Source organism: Leptosomus discolor, chromosome 1 (assembly GCF_034619465.1).
Source record: "Leptosomus discolor isolate bLepDis1 chromosome 1, bLepDis1.hap2, whole genome shotgun sequence".
NCBI lineage: Eukaryota > Metazoa > Chordata > Aves > Leptosomiformes > Leptosomidae > Leptosomus > Leptosomus discolor.
The window spans coordinates 46993805-47007433 of record NC_141391.1 but is presented as its reverse complement, the minus strand read 5'-3'; the positions used below and the strand labels follow the sequence as shown (position 1 = coordinate 47007433).

General features: G+C 35.8%; 1 protein-coding gene across 3 annotated transcripts in view; it reads left to right on the top strand.

The window, feature by feature from the left end:
• MYCBP2 (MYC binding protein 2) overlaps nucleotides 1-13629 on the top strand; it is a 204668-nt gene that overhangs the window by 67895 nt on the left and 123144 nt on the right. For all 3 annotated transcript variants that reach the window (XM_086476678.1, XM_086476666.1, XM_086476671.1), the window contains exons 18-20: nucleotides 4996-5103; nucleotides 11574-11693; nucleotides 12147-12228. In XM_086476678.1, coding sequence (XP_086332804.1) covers nucleotides 4996-5103; nucleotides 11574-11693; nucleotides 12147-12228 — 310 coding nt within the window. The remainder of the gene's footprint in view (nucleotides 1-4995; nucleotides 5104-11573; nucleotides 11694-12146; nucleotides 12229-13629) is intronic.

Here is a 13629-nt window from a genome sequence, read left to right as displayed (position 1 = left end):
CCTGGGCCACATTGTACAATTAATATAATGAACCTAATATTACCATTTACTGAGTGAGCCAGTCTTTAAAGTTGTTCCTGCGACTTTTTCAGATTGATATTTGAAGTAATAGAATTTAGAAGTAGTCAAAGATTTCAATTTATCACTTAATTGTTTTTTTCATTACTGAGATACAGATTTGGTGTGTAATTAAGCAAGGTCCAGCTTTTGATGGCCTTACAGGAAGAAAATTATTTTCCATCAATTTTATTCTACTTGGAACAACTGAAGATCACACAGGAGATTGATTAATTTTAGTAAAAGCAGCTGTGTTTTGAGACAGTTTTATCTGAGGCTGCCTGTATTTGGGCAATTTTTAGTTTTTTCTGAAGTGTAACTGATTCAGTTAATTCGGTAATTCTTTTTACTGTGGTAGGCTGAGTGTCATATAAATCTGTTTTAACATCTGCCCAAGCCACTATGAGCTTGAAATCAGTTTGTCAGTAACACTGTTTGCTGTTCATTGCTGAACATATACTGAAATACACAGCTGAACGATTTTCTCAAATATAATATTTTTCATTAAATATTAGTGCGGCTTCTTTCTATAGTTTGTTAAATATTTATTTTGATGCTTTCAGGACCTGGAGGTTATATTTGTTTCAAAGTTCTTTAAACAAACCAAAACCAATCACCTTTTTACTTGAAAAAAATACCAAACCCATACATGACTGTTTAAGAATGCTTTCAAGAGAAATCTATATGTAATTTCCAACAGGTATGGTTCTGTGAAATTACGTTGTTGTACTTGAGTTTGTGATTACTGTTTAAAAGAGGTGATTATTGTTAATAAAACTGATTTTTATTCTAGTTTTAGAACTCAGATTTGCAATAGGCTCAGTGAAAACAGTTCTGGTTTATATTTACTGTTTTAATTTACCTTATGTGCTTATATACAGAAAAACATCTTTCACATTTGTTTAACAATGCATACAAAGCCAAGTATTTAGAAGGAAGAAAGTGTCAAAATTAAGATTATCATGAGTCTTACTTCCATCTCATTCTCTATCGCTCCCAGATTTCCCTGCATGTTTGTATGGGTTAGCCTGCATCTCTTTTTCCCCTGTAAAAAGCCCTAATAATTTTTCTTCCACATCTGATTAACTATCAGTAGAAAAGAGCTAGAACACAGGAAGAAGCATGTATCCTGTTTTTATTTTCAGTGTTTTGAATGAAAGAAGCAAACTGCAATTAACCTTAGTGCCTGTACAGCACAGTGATATTCTTTGTGACTATTTCTGCCGTAACAATAAATTGCTACACATAATCTGAAAAATACAGTTTTAAAGAACATGCACCTTAACTATTATCCCTGCATCATAGGAATATTTTCTGTTTCCCTTAAGGCTATAGAGGTGGGATGTTATCTCAGTATAATGTTTTCCACTTTTAGTGGAACTGAAGCTAAGCATTTGTCTCAAATTTAATTTTCTAAAATATTTTTCTTTTAAAATTTGCCACCTGTTGACCTATTAGATAGCTATTTTTTATATTAGGGTTTTGCCTCCCTATTTTATTATTTTTTAAAAAAATCAACAAACAAAAAACAAAACGCCAAAACCCTGTCTGTTTTTTCTCTTACAAATATTCAAGAAACCAAAAATAGGTCTATATAACAGAAAGTGCCATCCAACCTAGGACTTCCCTGTGCAACCTTAATTTATACTGCTTGTGTACATTCCTCAAGATACAATCTTCTGTGGATAAATATTTTTTTTCCTTTACGCTCTTAATTCATTGCCAAAATCCATTTTGAATGGCCTGGATCCTGCAGGTCCAAGAAAGAAAAGCTGATCTTGATGTTTCCTAGGCCAGGGATGTTTAACCTCACAGCTTGGCTATGGGAAACCATTCTATAAAAAATAAAGAGAGAGAATGAATGTCATTTTGCATCATACAGCAACTGATTTAAAATAGCAGCACTACAGTCTACCAGTGACTCTTCTTTGCTTATCTCTGTAACTTGAGCTACTAAAATAACTAAGAATAGTAATAGGTTGTTATTCCCCATGTAGATCTATGTTAGAGGCTTCTAGAAGAGTTTTTCAGATAATACTCTGCAGGCATTTTTTAACAACATAAAGGAAGCGTCTAATGCGTGGCTGAATTGTTTCACCAGAATAATTCATAGTACCTAAACTCTGCTCCCTTTATACTGGCAACCTCAGATGTAAGCAGAAAGCAGATATGGTCTGTATGAATTGTTCTAGTGTTTTGTTTCCTGTGGTGTTATTTTGGAGGGAGAGGAGGAGGTACTTTATATCTTGCCAGCACTTGACTGGACATGCAGGCATCACAATGTAATCAAAATGTAGATACTCCCTATCATATTATGGTCATGTTACAGATTTAACATGCATAAAAAGCCAAGGAGGATGACAGAGTTGCGTTACATGGATTGGATACAAATTATTATGAAATGGAGATAGATTGCTTTTAACTTTTATTTTGGATTCAGGTTCTTTATGTAATGGATGGGAAAGTAGAGTATATAGGAATATCCAGAAAGAAAGGTAAATCCTGCTTTGGTCAGAAGGTTAGATATGGTTACAGAATTGTCATTGTGACTAGAGGAGTGTAATTCGGACAAGTGGTTTGGCAACTAAAGGCAGCCATGTGCTAGCACCATGCTGGAGCTGACAGCTTTTTATGCTTCCTAGACATTCTCTGTCTCCAAAATCTCCTGTAGTTCTTTTACTCAGCCTGATGTACTTCACTTCCTTCTGTCCTCCTGAAATTCTTTTTTTTGCTATCTTTGCTCTTAGGACTAAAATGCCAAAGGCTGCTTTCGAGTCTGTGTCTCGTCCCCTGGGCTGTTTGTTATGCAGGCATTTTCTGGAACTTCAGAATTTTTTGCCTGAGTTATCTAGAGATAGCTTCTTCTGTTTGACCTCTCACAAATATCTTATATCCACACACTTCAAGCCAAACTCTTTGCAGTTCTTTCATCCCTTTTTGCAACTTTTCTAATCTGAGTTTCACTTTTGTCGTAATTGTCTTATCCATTCTCTTATTTCTTGGGCTTTCCATTTCAGTAGGAGCTTCTCATTAAGCAAGTCCTATTACTTTTTTCTTTTTTTTCCTTTCTTTCTTATTTTCTCCTGTTCTTCATCCATCTTTCCTCTGTATCTTTTGTCCTTCAAACATTTTTATCTTTCATAATCTGCTTGTGATTCATCTCTCCCCTTTCTTGCCTTTTCCTGGTCTGCTTCAATATATTCTTCAGTATCTCCCCTCCAACTTGGAAAGAGGGAAAGCATGGTATAATTTTTTTGTGTCAGTCTAAACTCTGGGAAGTAGGATGTTAAACACAGCAAGTGGCCTGGCAGAAAGTGATCTTTACCAAAAATGTATATATTAAATGGAACCTTCAATTGAGAGGAGACTGTAAGAAGTGGGAGCTACAGCAAGACAATGAAAGGAAGCATCTGCAAGATGAAGCTAAAGCAAAAGCAAATGATGATCCTTGATCATCAGGAGTTCTTATTTAACAAGGGAACTTATTCTGGGATAAAGAGAGTCCAGATAAATGCATTAGAAACAAACCAAAAAATTTATTCTGTTGTAGAAACGTACATAGTTAATGAGGTTTGGGGCCATTATATTAGCAAACACATATAGGAATTTCAAAGCTAAGAGGAAAGGCAGTAGTGGATTTTAAAACAATTTTAAATTTTGTTTTTTAAGTTAATGCTAAAATTTGGGAACTTCTGTGTGTATGAAGACAGGTTTCTTCATTTGAAAGTTCTAAAGCTAAATAGATGTGGCCTAACTTCCACTTACATTTCTTTCCATACTGTTTACTGTTAGTGAAGGATATGATGGACTAAACCTGACAGCAGGAAACCTGAGACAATGGACGTTTATGAAAAGTTAACCTACGTTAATTTGTTAATAAAGTTCAGCTAAGGAAATAAGAGCATCAATGATGTTGGGGAAGGAGGAGGAGGAATACTTGTTTTCAAAGTTTTACATAAGCTGTTTCTAATATGACAGAAAGCCTGATTTGGGGTGTTCTGCTTTTTTGGTGGTACGGAGTGGGTCTGAGAACCCACAGAATGGTGAGAGTGACACTTGTCAGGTTAGCTGCTCCTGGTTCATGGTTTCCATTGAATGTGAGACTGCTGGAAGAAGGAGATGCCTCCAAAGAAATTCTTGGTGGCATGCTTAACCTTTAAAATGGAGGAAGAATATAGATTTAAGGAACAAATTGTTGGTCCATGATTACGTATAATCAGCCTCAATTAAACTTAATATATCACTGCTTAGGTCTAGATTTTAAAAAGAGAAAGTAGTCTGGAGAAAATCTTAAATACATACATCATTGCTTTCTTCAAATACAAATCTTCTCTTAAAGACCTTTACATAGATGGGAAATATTTTAAAAATAGATATTTCAAAATCAGTAAGTAGATAAGAAAAAAATCGTATGATCTGAATAATTTTTCTCATGGAACACGTATTTTTGGGTAGCTATTTTCTTTATAAGTGATAGCTCTGCATTTTAAATATGGTAATTATGAACAGTTGTATGGTTATGTTTATTAAATTTAGCAATGGTATGATGATATTGTTCCAAATTAGTATTTTGAATGTAATATTGTAGAATGTAAGGCACGATAATTAATCTTTGTAACTATGAAAGACAGTAATGGATATTTGCTATCGAATTTTACTCCAGTGTGAGTTTGCATTTCCATTGCTTGGAGTACAGTTGGATACTTAGAAGTTCAGGTAAAACTGTCACTATGGAATATTTATTGTTTCTTTGCATAATATTTTGGTCTTATCAAAAAATGGCAGCTTTCTTTTATTTAGGGCCTTTTGAATTTAGGAAAACAGGATTATTACATAATTATTATTATTTTTTTTCATTGCTTTTAATTTGAATTTTGTTTAACACACTGTTTCCATTTTGTGAGCTTTCCTATGCATGTGCAAAATGTTTCTCCTCAGGCCCCCTTGTATTTCCTGGTCCTATTTTTATGAACCACCGAGAACAGGCTCTAGCCAGAATCAGATCCCATCCAGCACAGCTAAAGCATAAACGGGACAAGCACAAAGGTATTTGGTCTTCCTTATTGGCTAGGGTGGAAATAAGCCCATCCTCCCAGTCACTTCTTCCATGCACTGAATCTGTCTTTTTGAAGAACTTCACAAAATGGGTTCTGCCTTTCTTCTTGTTAGGATCTTGTTACCTGAGGAGAAAGAAAATGCATTTAAATGTTGACCTTTTTTTTTTAAAGTGTAAAAGTTTGGTAGTCTGCATCATCTTTGATTTTCTTTCCTTTTTTTTTTTTTTGATGAAATATGCATTGTCTTTCTGTGTGTCTTTTCTCATTTCTAATGCTGTCTCATTCCTAAGTTCTTTAATTTTACTGAAGGCAACTTTTAACACCTTCCAGTGACTCAGACTGCTGCATTACATTTGCATTGTTTTTTTGAACCTTTGTGTTGTGTATTTGGGGTGATTGCTTTAACATATCAATTCCAGACTTCTTAATTCTAGCATGAAATTTTTTATAGGTGTGATATCTTTCAAAGCTAGTAAAAAAAAAAAAAAGTGTTGTTTACAGTATTTTAAATCTTGAATTTCTTGAAGTCTCTGACAGGAGCCACCTCTGTAGCCCTCTCCCGTGCTACCAGAACCCCACCGGACACCAAAGCACTGCAAGCATAATCATAATCTTTCTAACCTATGTCTGTGTCTCCATCACCTTCTTGGTATTCATTGAGTGCTTTGACACTAAGAAGAAAAATAAGCTTCTGCTTCATGCTCATTCTTTAATGAGGTAGTGAGTTCCCAGTCTGCATCTCCAATCCCTGTGGACTTAATCAGTGGGGAACTACATTAAAAAGATTAATAGAAGTCTGTAGAATTTTCTCAACTGTAGAAATAAATGGAGTAGCAATTAAAACCAAAGTAAACTCCTTGAGTCGGTTAAGATTCTGCAAGGAAATACCACCTTTTCCTGTATTTGGGAGTAGTGGCAGTGTATAAAATGTTCAAAACAATATGAAACCAAATATCCTCAAAAAGACGAAGGCTAGATGGAGCTGAACCTGCATGGATGGATCAAGCTCTATATCAACCATTTTACAAATGCTAATAGAAAATTATCAGATGTTGAAGAAAATTTACTTGTAATTTACATTTTAACTGTAAAATACACTGTCTGAAGGGTAGTTTGAAGCACTTATTGGAGAAAGACAGCTGACAATGAAAACCTACATCTAAGCCTTAATAGAAATGAATGGTACTGAAACCTTTATATGTTCCACGTTGATACTTCCGTAGTCTGATAGTCTTGTTTTCATGTACTATATGTTCCTAAAGAAGTTCGAAACACAGCTGAAGAGTGTTACTTCGAATGTTTTCTCTTTGCTTAAGAAGATAAAAGTTGCCACAAAATTTTTGAGCCACTTTTTTTTTTTTTTTTTTTTTACTAGGTTTATACATGCTACCATCAATGAGACACTTTAGACAGACACTTTCTTGGAATTTGAGGCTTGAAGAATAGGAGTATGTCTAGCCTCACAAGCATGCATAATCAGCAGCTGTTGTCGTGTTTCATCATGACAACAGTGTTAATTTGTTAATAGCAATTATTAATGACAAAGTTGACTTTCTTTATAACATACCTTTATTGCTATTATGAGTTCTATCTATTCAGACTTCCTTATCATCTTTCATACCAGCCCCTCTCTTCTCCATCATTCAATAATTCTTTTTGGAGGATTAAATTACATTAGATGAAATTGCCGAGAATTTTTATGAGGTTAGGAATAAATCTTCATGTCATATACTGTAAATGTAGACTTATGTTTGTGAACCATTGCAATTCCTAAACAAAGCAGGACCAACAGTGGCTGATAGAGGAAGAAGAAACTGCTGAAGAAATTCCCTCTATTGAATAGTTGGATAAAGTATAGCGTTGATGTATAGCTTTGATTCATTCACTAGACTTTAGAAATTGTTGCTGCTACCTTGTCTCTCAAAGAAACCCACCACTTAAATAATTTACTCTGAAATTTATACTTGTTAAACTATTTGAAAAGTTACTCTTGTTGTTTTGTAAGGTCCTTTTGGTATCTGTGAAGAGGGAGGTAATTCATAAATGTATGCCTTTTTGTCCACCTGTGAATTAAAGCTGAATACCTAATTCAAGAAGACAACATTGAAAGTAGCTTTCCTAGTTTCTGTCTTCTCTTGGAAGAAGGATAGAGGTGGATCTGTGCTCTTCCAAAACATATGTTTCCATTTGGCAAGCTATCCAGGTCACAGAAAATACCTAAGAATTCACACTCTTAAGTCAAATATGTTTCTTTTGGTTTCTATTCATATAGTGTAGGAAAATAAGTACATGGATATGATGGATGCGCTTTGACATTGCTCAGTATTGCAGTTTTACTTGCATCCAGGTCAGGTAATTGAATAAATTATTTGACCAGTAAATTCCTGTTTGCATTTGCTTGTTGGCTAAGCTGAACAGGTGAGCTAATACTGGTACAAAAATTCAGGGCACAGTTATTACTGAGTTTGTAATAAGAATGCAAGTTTATTTTCACATTATCATACGTGTTATGCAGTTGTGATTCTGCATACCAAATTTCACCTGTAAGCTCAAGTAAGCTCTGTAGCAACCTCTCAAGCATCCAATGGACTTAGTTTTTTTTTCTGCCATCATAGGATTGGTGAATTTCACAACCAGAGGTAGGTTTCTGTCCCCGCTGCACTGTAGCTGTACTACTCGTTGCAGATATTTCAGCGGAAGCCTGTGGTGGGCAGCCAAGAAGCTGCAGTCACAGGCTGATTTGTTCAAGTTATGTTGTATATAAAGCCTATAGATAGTATTAATCATTCAGAACATCCTGTGAGGGTTGAACATCACAGATACTAAACAATAGCTTGACTGATGTGCTTTATTTGGGTAATCCCTGCTAAGCTGAAGAAAGATTTGTTGGCAAATGATGTGGTCTAAAGAGACAGTTATTCTAATAAATTTTTGCGTCCCATCATATTACATTAAAGCTTTTCATCAATGGGGAGAAGAAATGCACTGAATATCTTTGGAGGAGGGAGAAAGCACTTTAAAGACGGTCAGTGAGAAACGGAATATCATCACCCTTACTGCAGCTGGGGAACACTAGCAAAATGTTTTTTGTCAGGTCTGGACCAAGGGTCCAAGATGCCATTCTGTAACAATGTTGTTTGTTGTTTTTTTTTCTGGCAGAACTCTTATTTATAGCTTATGACTTCACTTACTGTTGGGACTAAATGAGCTTTTTCTTCGTTCATGGAAGCAGCCTTTTTTGTCGTAGCAGTATCAGCCAAGAGAACTTTTGAGCATGTTTCACAGGGAAAAATGTCTTCAGGAGTTTCCAAGGAAAATGGAGGGTGGGGGCTGTTGGTTGGTTGTATTTCCAGTTATCTCACTTTACTTCCCCAACTGTATAAGATAAGATGAAAAAACATCATTATGAAGTTGTTCATGGAGCCCACCCCTCAGTGTTGACAGCAGGAAACACTTTGGAGATTTTCCTTGGTGCTTTCTTCTCTCTCAGAGAGATGAAAGAGTCAAAAGTTTCTGTTCAGTGGTAGTCCAGTTGGGTAACACTGGAAGAACTAACTTGCTCTGCTTACAAGGTTCTGTTCATTCAGCAAGAAGAGTCTCTGCTTCAGTAGACTTCCTCTGCTTTTATTTTAGGAACAGTTGTTTTGATATTGCTTCTAATGAAATAAATATGTGCACAGTTGTTTGAAGAAAAGCAAGCATGTGTCTCCGTAGTTACAATTGTTCCTTGAGACACATCCAAATGAGCTTTCTGCATCCACCTTTCACTCTCATCTAAAAAAATTCTGACTCTGTGAAAGTACTGAAAGGAAAGGGCATGACCCAGTTTATTTGCAGCCTTATCTCTAAGTGTAAGAGCTTGTAGAACTTGGTTCTCCTGGCCAGTGCTGCTAGAAAAATACGATATGCATTGGCCGTGTAATGGAGTGTTATACTTTCATTTGCAACTTCAGAAAAAATAGGAATATATCTAGAATCATCTTTTAATTTAAAGGCAATATCACATATTTATCATTTGCGAAAACAGCAATCTTCAACTGTTTACTAGTAGTTGTTGAAGCACTTAAGAGCAGTATGTTTTCCTTACCATGAGGCAGGAAATGCACGTATACCTGTTCAGGTGTCTGCAGATCTCTTGATAAGCCACTGTTACGTGATCAAAATACAACTTCGGCTGAATTTTGTTGATGCGACTCTGCATAGGTGACGTGGTTGCTGTGTGTCTGATTTGTTTCATTGTAGGAAGTGCATGCAGCCATGACACGTACTTAGTGGACATGTACATTCCTGGCAGATGACTGTTCAAGTGCATTTGTACGGTGGGAGAGCTTACATTTTTCATTACAGTCATCAATGATTGAGACAGGAGGGGAGACAGGGAAGTTACACTTCCAGAACAATTGGCTTTTTCCTGCTCCTGTCCGAAAAGTTTGTGTGAAAGAGGGAAGCAGTAAATAGGCTGCTTGCTGAATAAATAATTCTGGTGGCAATATTAACCTTTAGAACCATCTCTTGATTACTTTGGCATGTAGAGTTTAATACAAAAGTAGGCATAGAAAGTTCAAAGGTACCATATTTGAGAAATAGCCAAATTGCTAAATAAAACAGTAGAAGCATTTTAAGGCAGAATTACATGACTAGCAGGAAAAGTTCGGTATTTTCTGGATTTTTGTAGTTCTTGTTAAATAGTGGTTCTGTCTCTTTGTATTTGCTTTTGTTGTTAATACAAAAAAAAAAAAAAGCTGCAGACAGACCTTCAGAAACATTTCTTCTAATGGGCATGCAGTTTGGTAGTACACAACTGACACTCTTGGAAAAACCTCAAAAATCCCATGGCAGTTCTGAGAGTCAGACAATTCCTTTACCATGTCTCCATTTCACACATATCCAACATGTAGTGCAAGTGTAATTCTTTTTGATGAAGGGTGCCGACATTTTCAAAGGGTTGTTTTACCTATGCTATGAAAACCTAGTTCTTCAAAAGCATTAATACCTGTACACACTGTTCCTTTACAGATGTAAACTACATGGAGATTCATATAATTTCTGTACTCGGTCATCACTAGAAAATAGCTTTTTTTCCAGAACAGTAAGATTTTTTAAAACTGGTTTGTAATAAAAGTGCTGAAATGACTTTACTGTATCAGCAGTTTCCATGCAATAAAAAGGAAAGAAAGTTTGAGCAATATATGTAAAACCAGAATTATATTTTTAAAAGATTTGTAAGTCTGTAAGTGCTATGCTGCACAGAGTGAATAATGAAGTCTCAGAGTTCAGACATCCACTAATGATTATTCCGGAAAACAGGTAGAAATTGTAACGGTAGATCTAAATTAACAACACCTGGAATGCTTTGAGCAGCAATTATTTCCCTGTTTCAATTTTGTTGATAAAGCAGTAATCACTCAGAATTATCACAGAAGGAATGTGGACTCTCCTTTGTGCAGTTATTTTTCACTTTGTGTATTTTCTGTCATTTCTCTATGCTAGAAACAGTGTGACTGAAGTCATACGTGAAATTTTTCATTGTGCAAATGCACTTTCTTTAGAGCCTTCGTTGCCTGCTTTCTACGCAGGCATAGGGGTTTTAATGGTGATGAAAATGTTGTCTGTTTCTTTGTCACATTGGTTTCCTGCTAGTATTATGAAACCACCTTCCTTTGTGACCCTGTGACCATATAGTTTAATTATAGTGTAATTGTTAGATGACTTAAACATTCTAATTTCTGGAGAAGGTAGTGACTTTCAAGAAGTTTATAAATAATACACTTATTTGTCACTTCAGTGCTTTTATTTGATGCAGGGGCATTTTTAGACTTTGTTTCTGTGATTTCTTTTAGTAAGTATGAAGTGCATTATTGTTTCCTAAAGAAATCACAGAAACAAAGTCTAAAAATGCATCTTAAGAGGACAGGAAGCAGACGTGCTAGTAGTGAGTATGTCGGCATTGCTAGAAATGAGCGGCATACGTAATTGTTAGTTACGTAAAGCAAGAGCTATATGGCCAAGTTGGTGTCAAGTATAATCTTTTAACTTAATAATCTTAAGTAGTAACTGAAAAAAAACAGACCAGGCTGTGCCTGTTGAGTTTAACGACAGTGCTTTCTGTCTACTTCGTAACGCTATTTTACTGATGAATGAAAGTGATGGTTGTTAAGGAAAACTAATGAAGTTTGAATTTCCTGGTTTGCTGGTCGTTTTTGTCTGCTTTTTGGAAGTTTCTGCTTTAGAAGATGTGATATTTTCCAATGTGTAACTTTGTAGTAGGTTGTTCAGAAGTAGAGTTTCTGTCATCTTTCACATCTACTTTACTGCCACATTTTGAGCTGTCTCTCTTACTATGCTGTGAGTTCTTTCTCCTACCTTACAAATGGCGGGGAGGGGAGTTATTTACTATTCTTGTTCTATAATATAGGTCATTTAGAAGGCATGGAATATAATTATAAATTTTGCTTATAGATGGAAGTGGAGAAAGAGGCGAGAAGGATGCCAGCAAAATCACAACCTATCCACCAGGGGCTGTGCGCTTTGACTGTGAACTGCGAGCTGTACAAGTCAGTTGTGGATTTCACCATTCAGGTGAAAACAAATAAACCAACGTTAATTATAGCATAGATGTTTCGTTGTGGGTTTTTTTTTTTTTTTAATGTTGTTGTATATATTTTCACTGCTTTATGTTATTTTTCAATAAGGATGTACATGGGATTGTTAAAGGTTGAAAAGGTTGCAGTATCGTTTTGTAGCCTACTACACTGTCCTTCAACAGTGAAAAGGTCTACGAGTATCATCTACTAAGTTACATCAGAGCTTTTAAGCAATTGTTGAGTCATCATTCGAAAACATCTGCATGGCACAGCTCTAGCCTTGCATAGAGATACTAGCTGTGATGGATTGTGGAATCTGGTATAGATCTCTTAGTGTTTCAGTAGAGATCATTAATTGTGCTGCTCAGAAGGGCTGACCAGCGCTGGTGCAGTACCATGTTGATATGTGCATATGTCAGAAAAATACTCTTTTTTGTTTGTTTTTCAGTGGTTTTGATGGAGAATGGTGATGTTTACACATTTGGATATGGGCAGCATGGGCAACTTGGACATGGTGATGTTAATTCCAGGTGAGCTGGTAATTAAAGGACGTGATTATGTATTGCTGTACTGCTGCATAAAAAGTGGCTAAATTTCAGTTTCTCTGTAGCTAGCAAGTGTGAAAACTCAAATATTGTCCGAATAAAGTTGATAAATTCTTGTTCTGCACTTATTCCCCATAACCCCCTGGATATAGATACACTAACAGTACTGTTGTACTGTGTAAGTAATTTGTTTAATACATGAAGACTTCTGTGCATAGCTATTAGCATAGCTTTTATAATTGAGTTTGAAATGCTTCTGTCTCTTCACTTCCCCCTACATATATGAGAGAATGACATTGAAATCTCATTAAGATCTCATTATTTCTGTAAAATACGATATGCAATAATTCAAATAGCATGATGTTGTAAACCTGGATTAACCTGTTTCTGTTATGCCATTAACAGTAGTTCAGTTATGATAAAATCTCATTTTTGTTTATTATAGTTCTCCAAAATTAAGTCACTAAGCTCGAGTCTCAGCTGCGTTTTGTAGACACTTAGTTTGGGTTTCAGCATGAGGGTAATGTGTGCTTTCTTTGTGGTCAATAGAAATAGAGCAGGCAACAGAGTGTGGAGAGCTATTTGACTAACCACCCACTACTTTTCTACTTGGTATTCTTAGTAGCTCTGTAAACTTTATGGACTTGATCTCCATTGACTACAGTGGGAGCATAGATAATTAAATATAGGTGTCATTAATGTGAAGCTCAATCTCACCCTTAGTATCTCATCCTTAGTATCTTATCTACTCACTAAAGTAAAAAAAGTCAGTGTCATGCCATAAAAGGAAATGTAATAATGTTGTTCTTAGGGCACATGCATATACCATATAACACATAAGACAGGGGATTTTGAATAGTGGGAATCATTGAGGCTTCGTGTATGTCCAGTAATGCCCAGTATCCTCATGTAAAAGGCATACAGAGTGGAGCATCCATGACCTGTCTTCAGTTCTGTCATTTCTCTTGTAGTAGTGAGCTGAAAATTACTGAACATCTATCCTCCTAATCTCTTTGGAGACTTCCAAATAATTTCTTTTGTCAAATTTCTGAAGAATTCTTCATCATCTTAAAACTTTCATTGGATTCACTAAAGAAAAGGGGGAGAGAGAAGGAAGAAAGGGAGTTTACTGGAAGTGTTACTTTGCATTGACTGCTGTGCCTAATGGTGCTCTAAACTGTTAGCCCTGCTCAGTTTGCATTGAACTGGTGAATGCAGTCTGTGTCTCTGCCTGTGGTAGAGCCATATCACAGATAAGTACTCTGGTTTTCATTCCTGGAAATTCTTGGATACTTGTTCCAAGCTACAACTGCTTTAGCTGGCAATTCAAATCACTGCTAGAATAAGGCCAGTTCCTGTCTTAAAGATTGAAGAGGTACAAATAGC